The sequence below is a fragment of the Rhineura floridana genome, chromosome 19, assembly GCF_030035675.1.
Source record: "Rhineura floridana isolate rRhiFlo1 chromosome 19, rRhiFlo1.hap2, whole genome shotgun sequence".
In the NCBI taxonomy this organism is placed as follows: Eukaryota; Metazoa; Chordata; class Lepidosauria; order Squamata; family Rhineuridae; genus Rhineura; species Rhineura floridana.
This window is the reverse complement of record NC_084498.1, coordinates 13,555,789-13,573,556: the sequence shown is the minus strand read 5'-3', so window position 1 is coordinate 13,573,556 and position 17,768 is coordinate 13,555,789. Positions and strand designations below refer to the sequence as shown.

At 43.9% G+C, this 17,768-nt stretch overlaps 1 protein-coding gene across 13 annotated transcripts in view; it reads left to right on the top strand.

The window, feature by feature from the left end:
- Window positions 1–569: 569 nt before the first annotated feature.
- Window positions 570–17,768, top strand: part of RIMBP2 (RIMS binding protein 2) — a 274,019-nt gene continuing 256,820 nt past the window's right edge. For 12 of the 13 annotated variants that reach the window (XM_061602674.1, XM_061602665.1, XM_061602672.1 and 9 more), the window contains exon 1: window positions 570–650. In XM_061602674.1, the coding sequence (XP_061458658.1) occupies window positions 609–650 (42 nt within the window). In that variant the 5' untranslated portion in view covers window positions 570–608. The remainder of the gene's footprint in view (window positions 651–17,768) is intronic. The other variant, XM_061602667.1, reaches the window with a different exon arrangement.

The following is a 17,768-nucleotide window of genomic DNA, read 5'->3' as shown; positions in this document are numbered from 1 at the left end:
TTTAGGGATAACAATCACCTCAACTTTAATTCCATACTGGGCACAATTGCACCTAAGGGTCACCATCCCTGTGGATACTGTGCCTATTGCAGATGTATGTGCAAGATGACAGTTTGTTAATCCTGTCAGTCATAAAAAATACACTTTGAATCAATTGTCCACGTGTAACATTGCCAATGTCATTTATGCAATGCAGTGTAGTTGCCAGAAATTTTACATAGGTCAAACATCAAGAAACGTCAAGAAAATTAGTAGCATCAGAAACGAGTAATCTGGGGCTCCCTTGGTGGAGCATTTTACAAGATGTCATCATTCCTTTGTTGACTTTAAATTTGGGGTGTTAGAAAAAGTAAGTGTGAACAAAAGCCAAGTTTTATTAAGGAGAGAAATGGCCTGGATCTTGGAAATGAAAACGCTGACCCCTAGTGGTCTCAATGAGGGATTAGAGTTTCTTCCTCTCTTGTGAATCTCACCAAATACTGATGATCCCTTTCATACTCCTTTGCCTCAGTTGTATGTAATTCCCTGTTATACCTGCAATCAGGCACCTGGGTTTGTGTATATATATGAGCAGGCTCAGTGGATGCTTCTTCGTGATCATTATCAGTATGAGTAGTTTTGCTGAAGAAGAATATTTTAGACCCATTTATGTAAGTAAAAATTATTTTTTCACAGATATATTATGGTTTTATGTTGTATGAAATTCCTATACAATAATATGGTGTGTTCTCATGATTTTGTTTACAGCCTCTGATAAAGGCCAAACCACAGAGTAGCCGAAACGCATTGGACTTTAGTCATAATAAACATATTTTTTTCAAGCATTTTGGGTTTCCCCCCTTTTTTCTTTTGGATGCTTGCCACCTTTTGTTGTTAGACAAAGAAAGCCATCTCATAACAACCGCTATCACTGAGGGAGAAGGCTCACTAGAATCCTTCCCCAAATCTGGTTGTTGCTTTTTTAAAATGTCTAGGAATCTTTAAAGTGCAGGACTGCTTTCTATCCTGTGAGTGACTCCTGCAGTTTAAAGTGGTATAGCCCAGACACAAGTTTACCACCTTCAGCAGAACTAAGCCTTGCTTTTCATATAGGGTTGGTATGTTCAGGGTCTGAGACTGGTCCTGTATCTTTAGGAGATGAGAAAGTAAGCCAAAGTGCAGGTGTTCTTGCAACCCTGTAATGGGAAAAACCACAAGGTGGAATTCTCCCTTCCCCCTGCACAACTTTTAAAGATACAGAAGACCTCTTGGAGACTGGGCCTGGCAACCAAGAGGTCTTCTGTATCTTTAAAAGTTGTGCAGGGGGAAGGGAAAATTCCACCTTGTGGTTTCCTCCGTTACAGGGTTGCAAGAAAACCTGCACTTTCTCTTCTCTTAAAGATACAGGATCAGTCTCAGGCTCTGAACCTGGCAACCCTATTTTCATGTGAGGGAACCAGGACACACAGAGAGGCAGTAACAGGACATAGAACCCCTGGTAGGGTAGTAGGGTGGCTATTTATGCATTGCCAAAAAAAAAAAAAGTCCACATGACATTCACATATGCTAATACACATATGTATAGATGCAAATTTAGAAATTACTATAATTTAAATGGAAATACAATACATCTCACTGTACTGAGGCCAGGTGACCTGTGTGTGTCTGCACAGTCTGTTGTCCAGGCACTCACTGGTGATGGGCAACTTCAAAACCTTTAAACCTGACAGCTGTTCAGACAGAGGCTCTTGCGAACAGAGGAATGTAAATTAGGAGACATCCTCTACACACACCATAAAGAATAAAGATATGTGAGGGCAGATATGTGAAACACATGTTATCCACTACCACCTTCAAGTGGCATTAGTCTCAAACTCTGACTCTGAAAATCCTAAATTTTGATGCCTAACAGAGAGAATGTCTTGGGATGTGTATGTACCATACGTTGAAAGTGCATGACTTCCCCCAAAGAATCCTGGGAACTGTAGTTCATTAAGGGTGATAGGAATTATAACTCTGTGAGCGATAAACTACTGTTCCTAGGATTCTTTGGGGGAAGCATAGGCTTAAAACGTATGGTGTGTATGAAGCCTTGGTGGCTTTCCTACTTCCCATGACCCTAGAGGACACCACCTCAATGGGTCTGCAAGAAGATGGTCTCTGCCAGTTCCTTAGTCACTAAAGCCTTGAAAGTCAGGAGCTTTTAAATTCTTTTGCTTGTTGAGCTGCTCAATTTTGCCATGTCAGATTTTCTTCCAGAGGTTTTGACTTGGCCTCCTTTGACCTGAGCTTTGAAACTTGTTTCCCCTCTCTCTTGTTCCTTTCTTTTTTTAAAAAAAAAGATGGAATGAGCCTGCCGGCTGCATGGAATGAAACTTGACAGCAGAGGGCAGCTCTGAAAGATTTTTGGAGAGGTGCTGGGCTGAGGAGAGGGGGTACGGAGGGTGTTATCTACAGTGCCTGGGCATCTGGAGAGCCTGGACCATGAAAAAACAAACAATACATTACAAAATTTATTTTGGTATCTCAACAGACCGGAGAGTGGCTATAATGTCTGTTGCTAAATCTCAACATATCCAAGTATTTTTGGCAAACTTTTACAGAGAGCAGGACTGGGGGAGTGCAACATTTCTCCTGCTTCTCAATTACTTGGCAGCTTTCGATGTAACTGACCATGCTATCCTCCTAGACAGGCTTCATGAAATGAGAATTTGGGGCACCGTGTTATGGTGGTTCCAGTCCTACTTACAGGACCAAGCCATAGAATAGTAGAGTTGGAAGGGGCCTACAAGGCCATCAAGTCCAACCCCTGCTCAATGCAGGAATCCAAATCAAAGCATTCCCAACAGATGGCTGTCCAGCTGCCTCTTGAATGCCTCCAGTGCCGGAGAGCCTACTACCTCTCTAGGTAATTGATTCCATTGTCGTATGACTCTAACAGTTAGGAAGTTTTTCCTGATGTCCAGTCAAAATCTGACTTCCTGCAACTTCATAGAATCATAGAATAGTAGAGTCAGAAGGGGCCTATAAGGCCATCAAGTCCAACCCCCTGCTCAATGCAGGAATCCAAATCAAAGCATTCCCGACAGATGGCTGTCCAGCTGCCTCTTGAATGCCTCCAGTGCCGGAGAGCCCACTACCTCCCTAGGTAATTGGTTCCATTGTCGTATGGCTCTAACAGTTAAGTCCAGAGAGTACCATTGGGTGATTGTCTTTTGCCCCCCTGGCAATTGTGCAGTAGGGTGCCTCAGGGTACCATCGTATCCCCAATGTTCTTTAATATCTGTATGAAGCTGCTGGGAGTGGTCATTATGGGTTTGGTGTCTTCAGTATGTATTTGAATCGGTAGAGACCATGTGGGCCCTGGACCTAGCGGCTGGATGTGGTGGTGGGATGAAAGAAAATAAGCTGAGCTTGAATCTGGCAAAATGAAGGGTGAGTGGTTCTCGTGTCCATGAAATTGGTCAGTTGCCTGCCCTGGATGGGGTTGCACTCCTCTTGAAGGGGCAGGTGCTTTGGATCCAGCTCTGTCACTAGAGGCCCAGGTAGTCTCAGTGGCTAGAAATGCCTGCTATCAGCTGTCCCTGGTAAGAAAACTATGACCATTCCTGGACAAGTAGAGCCTGACCACGGTAGTTCAGGCTTCAGCGACTTTAATACTGGATTACTGCAGTGCACTCTGTGTGGGGCTTCCTTTGCATTTGACCTGGAAACTGCAGAACTTTGCAGCAAGATTGCTGACAGGAATGAGACCCTGTCATTATATAACACCTCTGCCGATTTGTTACCAGGTCGCGTTCAAGGTGTTACTACTGGTATATAAAGTCCTTAAGAGCTTGGTGATATGCATATGGAGACTAACTCAGCGGTCTGAGCTGCTTGTGTCAGTGTGTGTATTTACCTGAGAAGCAGGCTTTTACCCTGCATTTAGATCACTGAGACTTCTTAGTAAAATAAGAAAAGCTACTTTACAGAAATACATAGTAGATAGGAAGGGAACCTAGTTCTAACTAAGTTGAAGGCACAATGTCTAGACCGGGGTATTACCCTCATGGTTCAGGAGAGAGAACAAAGACAGAGATGTCTCCTCTCTCCTCGGACAGTCAAAGAAGGCAAAGGAAGGAGGGGCAGGTCAGCTTCCCTGAGCAAATCAGTTTACAACAGAAGGAAGTTAGGTAAAGGTAGGCAAACTTAGCCAGCTGGAGGACCCTAACTTTATCTTCCTCCTGGAATACAAACAAAAGGACCCAAACAGGAGTTGCTCTTGCCCCACTTCCAAAACGTGGGACCATTTTCCATGTGGGACAGCCCTACCCCACATGTGCTCACTTGAGTGCTGTGATCTGTGGAACTGGCACTGTTACAGATGCCACATAATACTCATTCTGCATTTGTAAGAAATTGTTCTTTTAGTGTGGCAGAACCTTCTCTTTGGAACTCCTTGCCTATTGACATCAGACAGGCATCTTTACTGTATTATTTTTGGCACCTGCTTAAAAAAAAAATTGTTTAGGCAAGCCTGTCCAGACACATAAATGCTGATGTGTTTTAATCTTTTTTGTCTGTTGCTATTTTAATTGTTTTTTAAATGTTTTAATTACTTGTTTTTAAACTGTTTTATCCATAATGTATTTTTTTTTTGGTAAGGTGCTTAGAGGGTTTTTTTTTTACAATCACGTTGTTTATAAATTTTGTTAAATAAAATAAAATAAAAAGCACCAACGTTTATTAATATGATTCAGCCATGGCAAAGAGCCTTGGGGTCCTTCTGGGAGGAAGGGCACAATATTAAATAAATAAATAACCAAGCGTATACCTTGAGACCAGAACAATTAGTAGTAGGCCCCAGTTCACAGTATTGTATTAACACTACTAATTATGTAGTTTAGTAATGCAATAGTACTAAAAATGTTAACTTTATTTATTTTCACTTGAGTTTGTGAACAGTGTTAGTTCTATTAACTACCTGTCCTGATAAATTTCTTTCATTTATTTTCAATCAATAATAAACTTGGAGTCCTGCGCTGAGCAGGGGAGCCGATGGCCTCAGAGGCTCCTTCCAACTCTACTATTCTGTGGTTCTAAGATCCAAGGCAGCAATCAAGGATCAGGAATCCTCACTCTAGTAGAGGTACGTTGTTCAGACTGAGGAGCAAAATTCTTATGCAATTTAGTGGATCAGGGTTGGGGGGGGGAGTCAGCTGACTGTGTATTCAGGCAGCCTGTACTGCTGCCTAGATAGCACCTTTGATCCTCAGTCTGACAGGCTTCCAAGTAGACAACAGTATCAGTGGTGCAGGTGATACAACTCTGGAGCCTTACAAGCATCTTACAGATGGTGGGACAGTTTTTTCCCTACTTTACCTTTCCCAGTTCTGGAGGGTTACTCCACTGATTGTGACAAGGTTCCAGGTATCCTGTGTGTAGGGTTCAGCACCTTCTAAGATGGAGGTCAAATTTTCTGAGGATCTGAAACACTGGCTCCTTCCTTACAGCCCTTCTTGGATATTAAGATCATTAGAGGGAGAGCCTCTTGGAAGTTCCCCATCCTCAGAAGTTCAGGGGGTGGCAGACCAGCTGTACACCCACACCATACATTTAAAACACTCTTATATCACTTTAATAGTCATGACTTCCCCCACAGAATCCTGGGAATTGTGGTTTAAGGGTCTCCTAACAACTCCCAGTACCCTTAACAAACAATCGTTTCCAGGATTCTTTGGGGGAAGCCATGACTGTTAAAGTGGTATAAGAGTGCTTTAAATGTATGGTGTGTGTGTGACTTGCGAAAGGGCATTCTCTGTGGCATTAAGCTATGTAATCCCCTCCCCAAAGAAGTGCATCTGGTGCCTTCATTATGTGGTTGTAATCTTTTGCTGAAGATGCACCTCTTTACCTTGGCTGTTGATGCCTGATATACATATATGGACCCACCTATTCTCTTGACTATCATTTGTTTTAACTGATATTAATATTGTATTGTTAAATTGTTGTAATCCACCATGGAACCTAATGGGAAAGGACGGGTAAAATAACAACAACAATAATAATAAAAAATTGAATGTGTGTTCAAAACATAATCTCCAAAAACTGCAAGAGTTTATTTACAATATATACATGCACACAAATGCCTTTTGGAGTTGCGTTTATTAAATGGGAAAAACCCCTTGGATTAGTCCTTATAATAGACATTAACGACTGTTAAAAAAAAAATAGCATCCGCACAAATGGGAGGAAGAAAACCTGGAACGCCTGTTATTTTAATAGTGGGGAGGGCAGTGTCCCTGTCATATTCCCTCCCGCAGCCTGACACAGGCAGACCATAACTTGTTTTGGCCTGTATGCATTTCGGATGCCAAACCATTGATGGTTCAGGTGCATTTCTCTGTCTGTCTCTCTGTTTGTGTATTCATTGCTCTTCGTGTGTGTACATATAAATGTATGTATACTGCTGCGCTTCTTCCAGTTGCTAGGCAGCCGCCTGATCACACAGCCAGGGTCTGAAGTTGGGTGCGTGTGTGTTGGTTGCAGTTGTCTTTTGCTCTTTTTTTTTTTGAAAAAAAGTGGGAGGGAGCAGAACGTTTGCTTGGACAGTCCAGCTAATCGGCCTTTAAATACCCTTCTGTGTTTTGAGTCCCAGGCGCTTCCGCTGGACAAGCGAGGGAGGCTTTAAAAGGGGTGTGTGTGTGTGTGTGTGTGTGTGTGTACACACACAGTGAAAACATTGCAGCTGCCATTGACAGTCCATTGCCCGGGCCCGCTTGTGCTTGTAGGCCTGGCCTGACCCGCAGAGGTTGCCACACTGTGAGAGCCTTGGCGTGCAGCTGCCTTTCTCTGCCCCCGCCGCTCCATCCCTCCTGCGTTGTGTCCAGGCAGGCCCACGCGGCCTTTCCTTCACCCTCCGGTCAGTTTCCATCCGCGCCGCTCGCTCTGCGTGTCGGGGCTAAGGCTGTGTGAACGGGAACCCGGCGACAGGCAAAAAGGAGAGCCATCTTGGTGCGTGTCTGTGTGTGTGCGTGCGTGCGAGAGCGAGAGGGCGCCAGTTTTCGGTGTGCGGTGCGCGCGCGCCAAAGCACTGCTGTTTCATAGGTTCTGGCAGCTGCTGCATGGCCGATGATGCGCTCGCCATCGCCTGCCTCCCTGCAGACAGCCCCAGAAGCATTTTGAGCCCGGGCAGCAAGCGGAGCTAATGTGCGCACTGATGCTGCCGCCGCCGCCGCCTTCACCTCCTCCTCTGCTCAGGACCAGCCGGTAGCCCCAGCCCAGACTGCGGTCTCCTTTTCAATTTATTTATTTATTGGTTGGTTTATTTGGGGGGTATGTGTGCCTGCGCGGATATTGTTGTTATTTTTAATTCGTGCCGCTCAGGTTGGCTGGTGGCGAAAAATCTGCTCGGGTTTATCGTCAGAAGCGCTCAATTCTAAGGTAAGGCGAGAGACAGTTTTGCTGGTCTCTCTCTCCCCCTCCCTTCTTCTTCTTAAAAATAGCTTCGCCTGCTTAATTGGCATTGACACTAACCCATTCGTGGCCTCTCTCTCTTCCCAGAGCAATACTGCTGCAGGAAACCATCCCTGCAGGCAGACAAACTTTATTATTATGCTGGAATGCATGATGCCCTTCAGATCCTCCCTTGGGGTGGGGAGAGAAAGGTTGCTTGAATTGTTGAGGGAGTTCCTTTGGCATCCTCTGGGCATAAAAAATATAAAAGGGATTCAGGTCTTCTGTTAGATTATTCTAGCCTGCCCCCCCTTCCCCATTGGTCCCCTGCAATCTGTTTGATGTTATGGCTTTGGAGGTGGGATTAACCCTGTCTCGCTTCCCAGGCAGGATCTTGGCCTTCCCTGTAACATAAGACAAACGGGTCTGGTGTGAGCTGGCGGTGTGCTCTGTTTCTAAGGCTTCTGCTTGGGGCAAACTTTGTAACCATACCATCTCGTGTATTCCTCTGTTCTACCCCCGGCCTCCTTTTTCATTAACACCGTTCAGCTGTACAGTATCCAATTGCTTCCCTGATCATCGCCAGAGTGGCACATCAAAGCCACCACATTAAGCTTCCCCCTCTGAGATATTATTAATTAGATCAGCCATGGCTTTTCCACTGGTCAGTGGGTCTCTCTCTCTCTCTGTGTGTGTGCGTGCGTGCGTGCAAAAGCACTTGTTTCGGGTGGGAGGCAGGTTGAAACTCTTCGTGTTCCACATTGAAATAGCCAGGTTGTCACTCTCTTTCTATTCCCTCAAGGAAGGTTATACACAGTAGTGGCTTTGTAGGGATCTTTCTGAATGGCATGCCTGTTGTGTGTGTCTGGAGAGAGAGAGACTTGGATGGCAAATGCACATTAACAATGGTGATTTCATATATTTATTTATTACCATTTATTGTGTCATCAATGCGCTTCCCCTTTCCCTATACCAACACATTCACTTTTCCTGTTGTGTCTTATTTGCTAGATATTTATTTATTTATTATTACATTTGTACCCCACCTTTCCTCCAAGGAGTTCAAGGTGGCATTCAAACATGGTTCTCCCCCTCTCAATTTTATCCTCACAACAACCCTTTGAGGAAGGTTAGGTCAAGAACCTATGACTGGCCCAAGGTCACCCAGGGAGCTTTATGGCTGAGCGGGGATTTGAACCCTGGTCTCCCAGGTCCCAGTCTGACACTCTAACCACTACACCACACTGGCTGTCTAGTAAACTCTTGGCTGGGACTTGTGTCCATGCCTAGTGCAACATTAGGCAATAATAATAATTTAATACATGTTGTTTTAGACAGTAATGTTATAATTAGCACAGATTCCTACCATCATCATCATCATTCAAATTTATAGACAGCTTCACAGCACAAAACCACTGAAGCAGTGTGCAAGAGAAAAACAGAATAAAACACACACAGACACAAGCCAAAATCTCTCTGCTCAGTGGGATTTATGCCTAGGTAAGTGTGTGCAGGATCGTAGCCACTGAAATGAATGAACCTAAGTCAGATATGTCTATTCACTTCAAAGGGTCTAGGACTAGCATTGAATACCACCAAATAAAATCAACTCAACAGACTCTAAAAACAGTAAAACCATCCATACAAATGCCAAGTAGACACACAACAAATCCATCATATATAGAACTGATATTCCATAAATGACTGGGTTGCCTCTCAGGGAAAGCTTTCCTAAACAAAAATGTTTCCAGAGGCACCTGCAGTTCTGCTGTCCAGTCCTATGCAAGTTGATGCAGAAGTCAGTCCTACTGTGTTCAGTGGGATTTTCACTTAGGTGAGTGTGTGTAGACTGCAGCCATTGAGATCACCTTTTTTAAAAATAGCACAGATCTCTTTCAATAACAACATGTGGTGGTGTGCAGTGCAATCCTGTATGTGTTTATTCATAAGTCAGTCACACTGTGTTCAGTGGGGCTTACTCCCAGGTACGTGTGTATAGGATAGACCTTTTTTTTTTTTAAAAAAAGGACAGATCTCTGCCCCTAGGAGCCTAGCGTTTGTATTTTGGTACTGTGGGAGAGAATGGAGGGAAGGGGGGATAGAAAGGGACAGACCAAGCAAATGTAGGAAATGAGAATGAGTAGCATGTGAGGATTTGGCTAGGAGACATGGAGGATGTGCATGAATGGGTGACATTTAAACAGGGATTCTTGTGCATCTCCCCAATCAGGGCAAAGTGCACAGTTTCCAAGTGATGTCTGTGGAGGTGCACAAATCGGCAGCCTAAACTATTGTGTCTATTGCCTAGTCTTCGTTGACATTGAGAGAGAGGGAGAGAGTATTAACTAGGAGACTATTAAAATTCTCTGTTTGTGATGCCCATGTAATGCTCCTTTTCAGCGCCTTCATATGAGCATATACAATCCATTGCCATGATGTTGGTATATATAGTCACCTGTCACACAGGCCTAGTCGTGGGATTTGTGGCTGGGATGCTTGCAAAGCAAATTATAGGGTGGTAAGAAATTCACAGCTCCCAAACCCTGACTTCTCCCAATTGTAGCTAAATCATGCTCCCTTATTAAAACAGAATCTAAGGAGGAGGGTATCACAGAAGATAGGGGTGTGGGACCTCTCTCTCAGGGACCTCATAATTTGAGTATTGCTGCAAAGGACTGACCTCACCGTGATATTCCACTCCTTCTCTAAATTTTCATGTTTCATTGGTACTTATATATAAAAAAACTCTAGTTGTTGTTTTTACTTACAAATATATATAAGGAAATAAAGTGAAGACATGATTGCCACCAGATGGTTCAATAAGAAGCGAATGTGCTACTTGTGATTTTGAGCATCCCGCCAATGGGTTGTATCTGACTAAATCATACTTGGAGTAGACCCATTGAAACAAATGGATTTAGTCAAGTCCTTTGATTTCAGGGGGACTATTCTGAGTATGACATAAGTCAGATATAACCCAATTGTCAAGGACTTGGTATGTATCTGGTGTGTGTGTGTATAATTTAACCATGAATTGTGTCTTATTAACAATATCTCATAAACCGAAATTAAACAGCTTAGAATCCTTTATTAAGGTTTTTGCTGGTTTGTGTCGGCTTGCGATGGCCTCTCCATTGGGCCTGGGTTCTATACCTATTGTGATGTGTATGGTGGGCATGATTTGACTAACAGTGGGAGGAAGTGAGGGTTCTGGATTACATCAAAGGACCTCTCTACCTCTCCCCACACTGAGCCCCACTTCCTTAAAAACATCTGGTGGTTTTTCTTTCTACTAGCTTTAACCCCATCATAGGGACACATCCTGATCCAGGCAGCCTTGATTGCAATGGTAACCTGGGAGCAACAAACTGTTTGGCACTGCCTGTCTGGTGATGTGTGTATCCTTGATTTGGCAAGAGAGCCCCAGAAACCAGAATTATTCTTCCCCCCCCCCGCACACTGTCTCTGTAGGAGGGTGAAGCAATTAGCTTCAGGTAACTCCATTGGGGGGAAGTAGTTAAAGGCAAGAATTTGGTGTCTGAATTTTGAAAGATCCTAACAAAGGTAGAGGAGGGGGACCAGTTGGGCTTCAGCCAGCAAAATGTCTTCAGCGTGTGACATTAGATATCCCCCCCCCAAATCCAGTCAGCATGTGACATTAGATATCCCCACCACCCCCAAATCCAGTTGCCTTTTTGACTGAATGAGGCCTAGTTCAGAACAGGGACTTTTAACATGTGGGTGGAAACTTATTTCTTCCTATGTGCTCTACGTGGGGATTCTAATTTCATCTGGCAAAAGAGGGGGCAGATTCTTAGTCTCACAATTTCTTTGTTGTTGTTGTTTAAAAAAAGAAAGCTATTCATCTTAATGTTTTACTAACTGCATCAAGTGGCCACAGAAAGGAAGTGTTAAGGCTCTGATCGATAACACAGAAGGCTAAATGTGGACTAAGTAGCAGCAAGGAAAAAAAATCCACCTTAAGAAGCAAGTGTGAAATACAGGGACACTGAGCAAGCCAGAGAACAGAATGGAAAGTGGGCTTCTTGTTAAAGAAGTGGAGAAGAGAGCTGCCTGTTAAAAAATAGAATTGCTCCATCTGCAGCTCCAAGAGGTAAATTCATGCACTCATGACTGATTCACACATGCATGGACATCACTCAGTTTCTCATAGCTCATGATGCTTCATGCCTGAATGAACATGCGAATGGCCTCCATGGAAAGCCTTTGAGTTCGCGGCAATCATGCAAGCTCTGTCATATCGGCAAATTCTCACTACATGCCGTCGAAAGATGGTGTGAATGTGTGAACCACATTTCTTTAGTGGCATTGCTGTAATTCTGGGGTTGATGCAAGAATTATATGAGAGATCCATCCATCCATGGAGTCTGCACTGTGGCTAACTCAATACATTTGAATTGTCACTTTACGCAGGAATTGTCAAGTGATATATGTGAAAGAGTCTTTGGACTCTCAGCAACTCTCAGCTGAGTATATGACCATCCTTTACAGAAAAGCACAGCGTTTTAGTCTTTGAATGGGATTGTTGATAAAAGATATGCAAACTGCCTAGTTATTTTAGGGCTGGCACAAAAGGCAAATCATTTTCCATTGTGCTATAGCCAACATGGTGTCCTCCGGACATTTTTGGATTATAATTCCATCATCCCTGGCCAATGGCCAAAAGGGCTGATGAGAGGAGGAGCCCAACATCATTTGGAGAGCATAGTGTGGGCCTTGAACTCAGAAAAACCTGGATTCATATCTCTGCTCAAAGGTGTTGGTTTTGCACAGCACTCCATTTCTCAGTCTAACCTACCTCACAGGATTGTTATACAGTAAAGATAAAATGATGGTGGTGGTAAAACCCATACAGTACCCCACACTGAGCAACTGGGAGGAAGACCAGGTTACAATTAAAAAAAATGTCTGGGAACTGCCGTCTGTTCTTGTACCAATTCAAAACATGGCAGAATTTCAAATTTTACATCTGACATTTTTGATTAATATTGTCCTGTTTCACTTTACAGTCTGATGCACAGTGATATTTCTGAAGAAGTTCAAATATGATATATATTTAGGGCAATAATGTTAAAAATCAACCTGTAAAACTTCAATACTCTTACCTTCCATTCTCCCTGGTTTTTTTTTTTTAATCCCTTATTCCAACAACATCCATAACTGGCAATATTGTAGTGGATGTCTTCTTTTGTGTGTGTGTGGGATCATATTAGAAGTAACTTGAGAATATAACCCCACCATTACTTGCTTGTTACATTCACATATTTACTTAACAGTACACGGTTGCATCCAGATAAGTCTCTGTACAGATGGAATGACTTCTGTTTGCACAACAGGACTTGCTCTCCCACTGCTCCCCCCCCCCCATGTGCCCTCTGCATTCCCCTTCCCCCATATTTGTTCTGGGATTCTCCCAACCCTCTGGAACAGATTTGGGGCCAGGAAAGGAGTGGCAGGGGAAGTTCTGTTTCAGTAGTGGAAGTTGTTCTGCCTGTGCAGTGACTTATCTAGATTCACCTCACATGCAAACAATTACCAATACCTAGGATTTATGTAGCACATTTCAGACTATTGTTGTTCGGTCTAAACCCCGAGTGGATTCTCTGCCCCACGGACATTGGAGCCACCAGCCTTCACTGTCCACTTTATACAGTAACGTGTACTTACGGGAAAAAAGTCAGTGCCCTGAAGAATTTGCAGTCCAAATTTTACATTTTCAGTTCAGTTGAACATACCTTATCTGAAGCTTTGGATACCTTTTGATGATTGAATTAAAAAGTAATAACACAATTAAAAATGTGTTATTTTAGGTGAGGGGTCTGTGCAACTGGAAGTTCCCTGGGCCAGGGCTGGCTCCCTGAGAAGTGTCACATGCCCATTCCTCCAAGTTGCTGACCTAGAACTGTGTAGGAAGCAGCATTTGTGGTGAAAGAATTTGCTAGCAGGCCTCCTTAGTGAATCGCACACCTCTCTCAAAGTTGGCTAGGAGAATATTGTTCTTGTTCTTGTTCTTGTTATTGTTATTTTATTAACAAGTACTCCTACTATTACCACTACTACTACTACTGTTACCACCAATACCTAGGATTTATGTAGCACACTTCAAACGTTCAAGGAACTCCCATATAGCATTTTGGTAATCCTTACAACAACCTTGGAAGGTAGTTCAATATTATTAGACCCATGTTGCAGTTGAGGGAGATGGCTAAGCTTGAGAGACAGCAGCCTTGTCTGCAGCCAGCTGGTGAGAGCCAAAAAAGAAGATGTTACACAGAAGGTGTGTGAACAGTCTTCTGATGGGTTGTTTATTTTTACTGAAAAACAGCACTGAGCAGAGAAACATTAGAGGAGTGGGGCTGCTTAACCCCATCCCCCTTCGGCCTCCTGAGTCATGTGCAGCTTGGGCCTGAGTTCATGGACACAGTGAGTGAGATTTGAGCCAAGGGACTTCTTAGCTTGCACTGTTTTCACTGTCCTGGCTCTGAGTTGGGGCCCTTGCTGTTCAAGAACGGGGTGGCTTAGAATCATAGACTCATAGAATAGTAGAGTCGGAAGGGGCCTATAAGGCCATCAAGTCCAACCCCCTGCTCAATGCAGGAATCCAAATCAAAGCATTCCCGACAGATGGCTGTCCAGCTGCCTCTTGAATGCCTCCGGTGTCAGAGAGCCCACTACCTCCCTAGGTAATTGGTTCCATTGTCATATGGCTCTAACAGTTAGGAACTTTTTCCTGATGTCCAGTCGAAATCTGGCTTCCTGCAACTTGAGCCCATTATTCCGTGTCCTGCACTCTGGGATGATCGAGAAGAGATGCTTGCTGGTTGGTCTTGTGCTTAAATGAGGCTGAGTGACTGTCAGTGTTGGGGATGGACAAACTGGTCTGTTTTCCAGTCCATGTCACTGTACCATCCCCAACTGTGGCAGGGAAGGTTGCCCATGGCTGCTGCCCAGGCTTCCCCTTTCCCCCTCCCTCAAATCCCCTTGCCTTGGCTGCCTCTTCCTCTTGATCATCATTTGACTACCAGCAGTGGAGACTAGGCTTGAACAGCCTTCTTGGCCTCCCACCCATATTTACCATATATGGCGTTGCAACCAGCACAATGTCACAAGAGTTGCATGGCTTCTCCTGAGGCTTCCTGTGGGTGGGATTGCTTGCCCTGCTGCTATAGCAAGGAGGCTGCAGCTCATCCTGTCACTCACAGGTGGCTGGGAAGGAAAGGCTAGCTCCATAAAGGGCCATAGTGCCGTCGTGCCCTGCTGTGAGTGTTTTATTTTTCTTGACACCCCACCCCAAATGGAGGATGGATGGAACAGAGAAGCAGCTTCCAGCTCATCCCGACATAGGCAGTGAGGGCACAGTATCTGTCAGTCACCTTTATCTGCTTTTACTTACAAGTCCATTCTGAGCTCTTTCCGCATTAATTTGCATTTTTAAACAAAATTTATCGGCATGAAAATTTGCATTTAAATACGTATAGATAAATATGTTTTTTGTCAACCTATGCATTTCTAAATGTGATTTCACTCAAAATATGGATTATAAACCCTAGTTTGATGCATTTTTGAGCCCCGAAGCACATTGGAACTTTCAGAAAGTATGGAAGCCAGTAGCTAACTGTGTTCCGATGTGTACATGAGTGTAGAAAGGCATGGATCGAATAAGTTCATCGTATCTGAATTCACAGAGGCCAGATTCTTCAAACATGATGAATGGGTTGGGGTGGCGGCGGTTGCCGTGAGAGTCTCTTGAGCGAAAGCCAGTGTTTCCTCTGCAGGCTGTAGAGTGGGTAGACCTGTTCAGTTGACACCTGCCTTGGCGCCAGCTTCCTTTGCTTAGTGCCTTGTGTGCTGTATTGTGTGCTCTTTCCTGAGCAGGAAAGAAAACAAACACGGATTGCCCTTGCATACTGTGGAAATAGCTGGAGAGCAGCAGCAGAAAGAGAGCGAAAAGGTGGCAAGATGTAGCAATCAGAGATACCTTTTTAAACATAGGAAGCTGCCGTATACTGAATCGGACCATTGGCCCATCTAGCTCAGTACTGTCTACACTGACTATCAGCAGCTCTCCAGGGTTTCAGACTGGAATTTATTCCAGCCCTACCTGGAGATGCTGGGGATTGAACCTGGGACCTTCTGCATGCAAGGCAGATGCTCTGGCACTGAGCCATGGCCTTTCTGCTTGAAGGGGAATATGGGCATTTCATTGTTAAAATATGGCTGGTTTTAACTTGTTGTTAAAGGTTTTTGTGGATGGCTGGTGATCTTTTGAGACAGAAAGGAGGGGGGGAACAGGTCTCTGCAACCTGTCAGGTTATGGGCCAGTATAGAGAGAACCAAAGCTTGCAGCATGGATGGGAAAGGTAGAGCCAACACTTGATACCTTGCTTAACCGATACGCTGCAATGGCTCCATTTCCAGGCTGAACTTGGTGGCCGTGAGAGGGCATTTCATTATGCCTGATTACTTGCAAAGGCTGAGTGTTGGTGGGACTGGCCAAGTGGAAGGCTTGCCATGTCATTAGGATGCTTTTGGTACAACATGATTATTGAGATGTTTTTAATAGTTCTACCCTTGATAAGAGCTAAATATTTATTTATTTATTTCATTTATGAATTGCTTCCCATGAGGGATCCCAAAGTGATTTATGATACAACAATGTACAGTATATAAAACAGTTACATAAGTAAAAACAGTTAAAACAATTGCATATACAATTTTTTAAAAAAACATTGTAAATATAAAAACAAGAACAGCATCAAATAAGGTCAATTCAAATCCAAGACAAAGCAACTGGGGTACAGATATTAGAAGGCTTGTTGAAAGAGCAGCATCTTTATCAGGCATCAGAAAGACAATGCAGAAGGCAACTGTCTTACAATGGGTGGGAGTTCTAAAAGGGAGGTGCCACCACACTAAAGGCCTGATTTCAACATTGTGCAGAATGGACCTCCTGATAGGATCTGCAGGTTGCCCTTTCCTACAGAACACAGCGATTGGTTGGGTATGTAGGGGATGAGATGATCTTTTAAGTATCCTGGTCCCAAGCTCTGGAGGGCATTGTGCACCAGTACCAACACCTTCATCCTTGCCCTGTGGTTAATTGGCAGCCAGTGTAATCTTTCAGGAATGCCGTAATATGATGACAATATTTCACCCAGTGAGCATTGAGCCACCACAGTTTGCACTAGTTGCAGCTTTCAGGTCAGCCTCATAGGCAGACCCACATAGAGTGCATTGCAGTTATCTAATCTGGAGGTTACCAGCACATGGACTACTGTGGTCAGTCTTTCCTGATCCAGAAATGGCCTTCGCTATCGTTACAATCAAAGCTGGTAAAAAGGACTCCTACCACTGAGTTCACCTGACACAAAACTGTGTCCGTCTGTCCGTCTGTCCGTCTGTCCGTCTGTCCGTCTGTCCGTCTGTCCGTCTGTCCGTCTGTCCGTCTGTCCGTCTGTCCATCTGTCCATCTGTCCATCTGTCCATCTGTCCATCTGTCCATCTGTCCATCTGTCCATCCATCCATCCATCCATCCATCCATCCATCCATCTGTAGATATAAATACATAGTAATTAATTAGGAACACTTTTATGTGTGATATATAATCACACATAGAGTTGTCCTTTTTCATGTCAGCTGTTTCCAAGGTCAGAAATGCAGAGAATGAGCAAGACCATTTTGTTCTGTCCTGCAAAGCTTTGGCGGAGTGTGGAATGATGATTCCAAATTCTGGATGCAAGGATAGGGCATCATAGAATCAATCACAGAATTTGGGGTGCATGGGGGTGGCTTGTTGACTAATTAGTCCAAAAGTCCACTAGAAGCAGGAAATCCTAGGTCATATCCACCCTATACAATTAAGCCACTCTTATACCACTGTAACAGTTATGGCTTCTGCCAAAGAATCCTTGGAACTGTAGTTTACCTCTCACAGAGCTACAATTCCCAGCACCCTTAACAAACTACCATTTCCAGGATTATTTGGGGGAAGCCATGACTCTTGAAGTCATATAAGAATGGTTTAAATGTACAGTGGAGATGTGATCCCAGAGCTAGAGAATCCCCAGTAGAAGACCTTCAGCTAAAGGAGACAAACGGACCTTCCTTGCTATCCTGGACTCGTAGCTAAAGCTAAGCGAAAATCCTCCTGAAAATTCTCCATGCAATTTGTGAAATGAGGGGAGGATTTCTCCAAATAATCGGGGGGGGGAGGTGGAGAAGGTAAAATGCTCTTCCAAGACATTTTAGCTTAGTGTTAAATAAACTCTCTTGCTAGTTATATTAATGGGATAAGAGAATAGGACTGGAAGGTGTTGTGCATTGCTTCCTT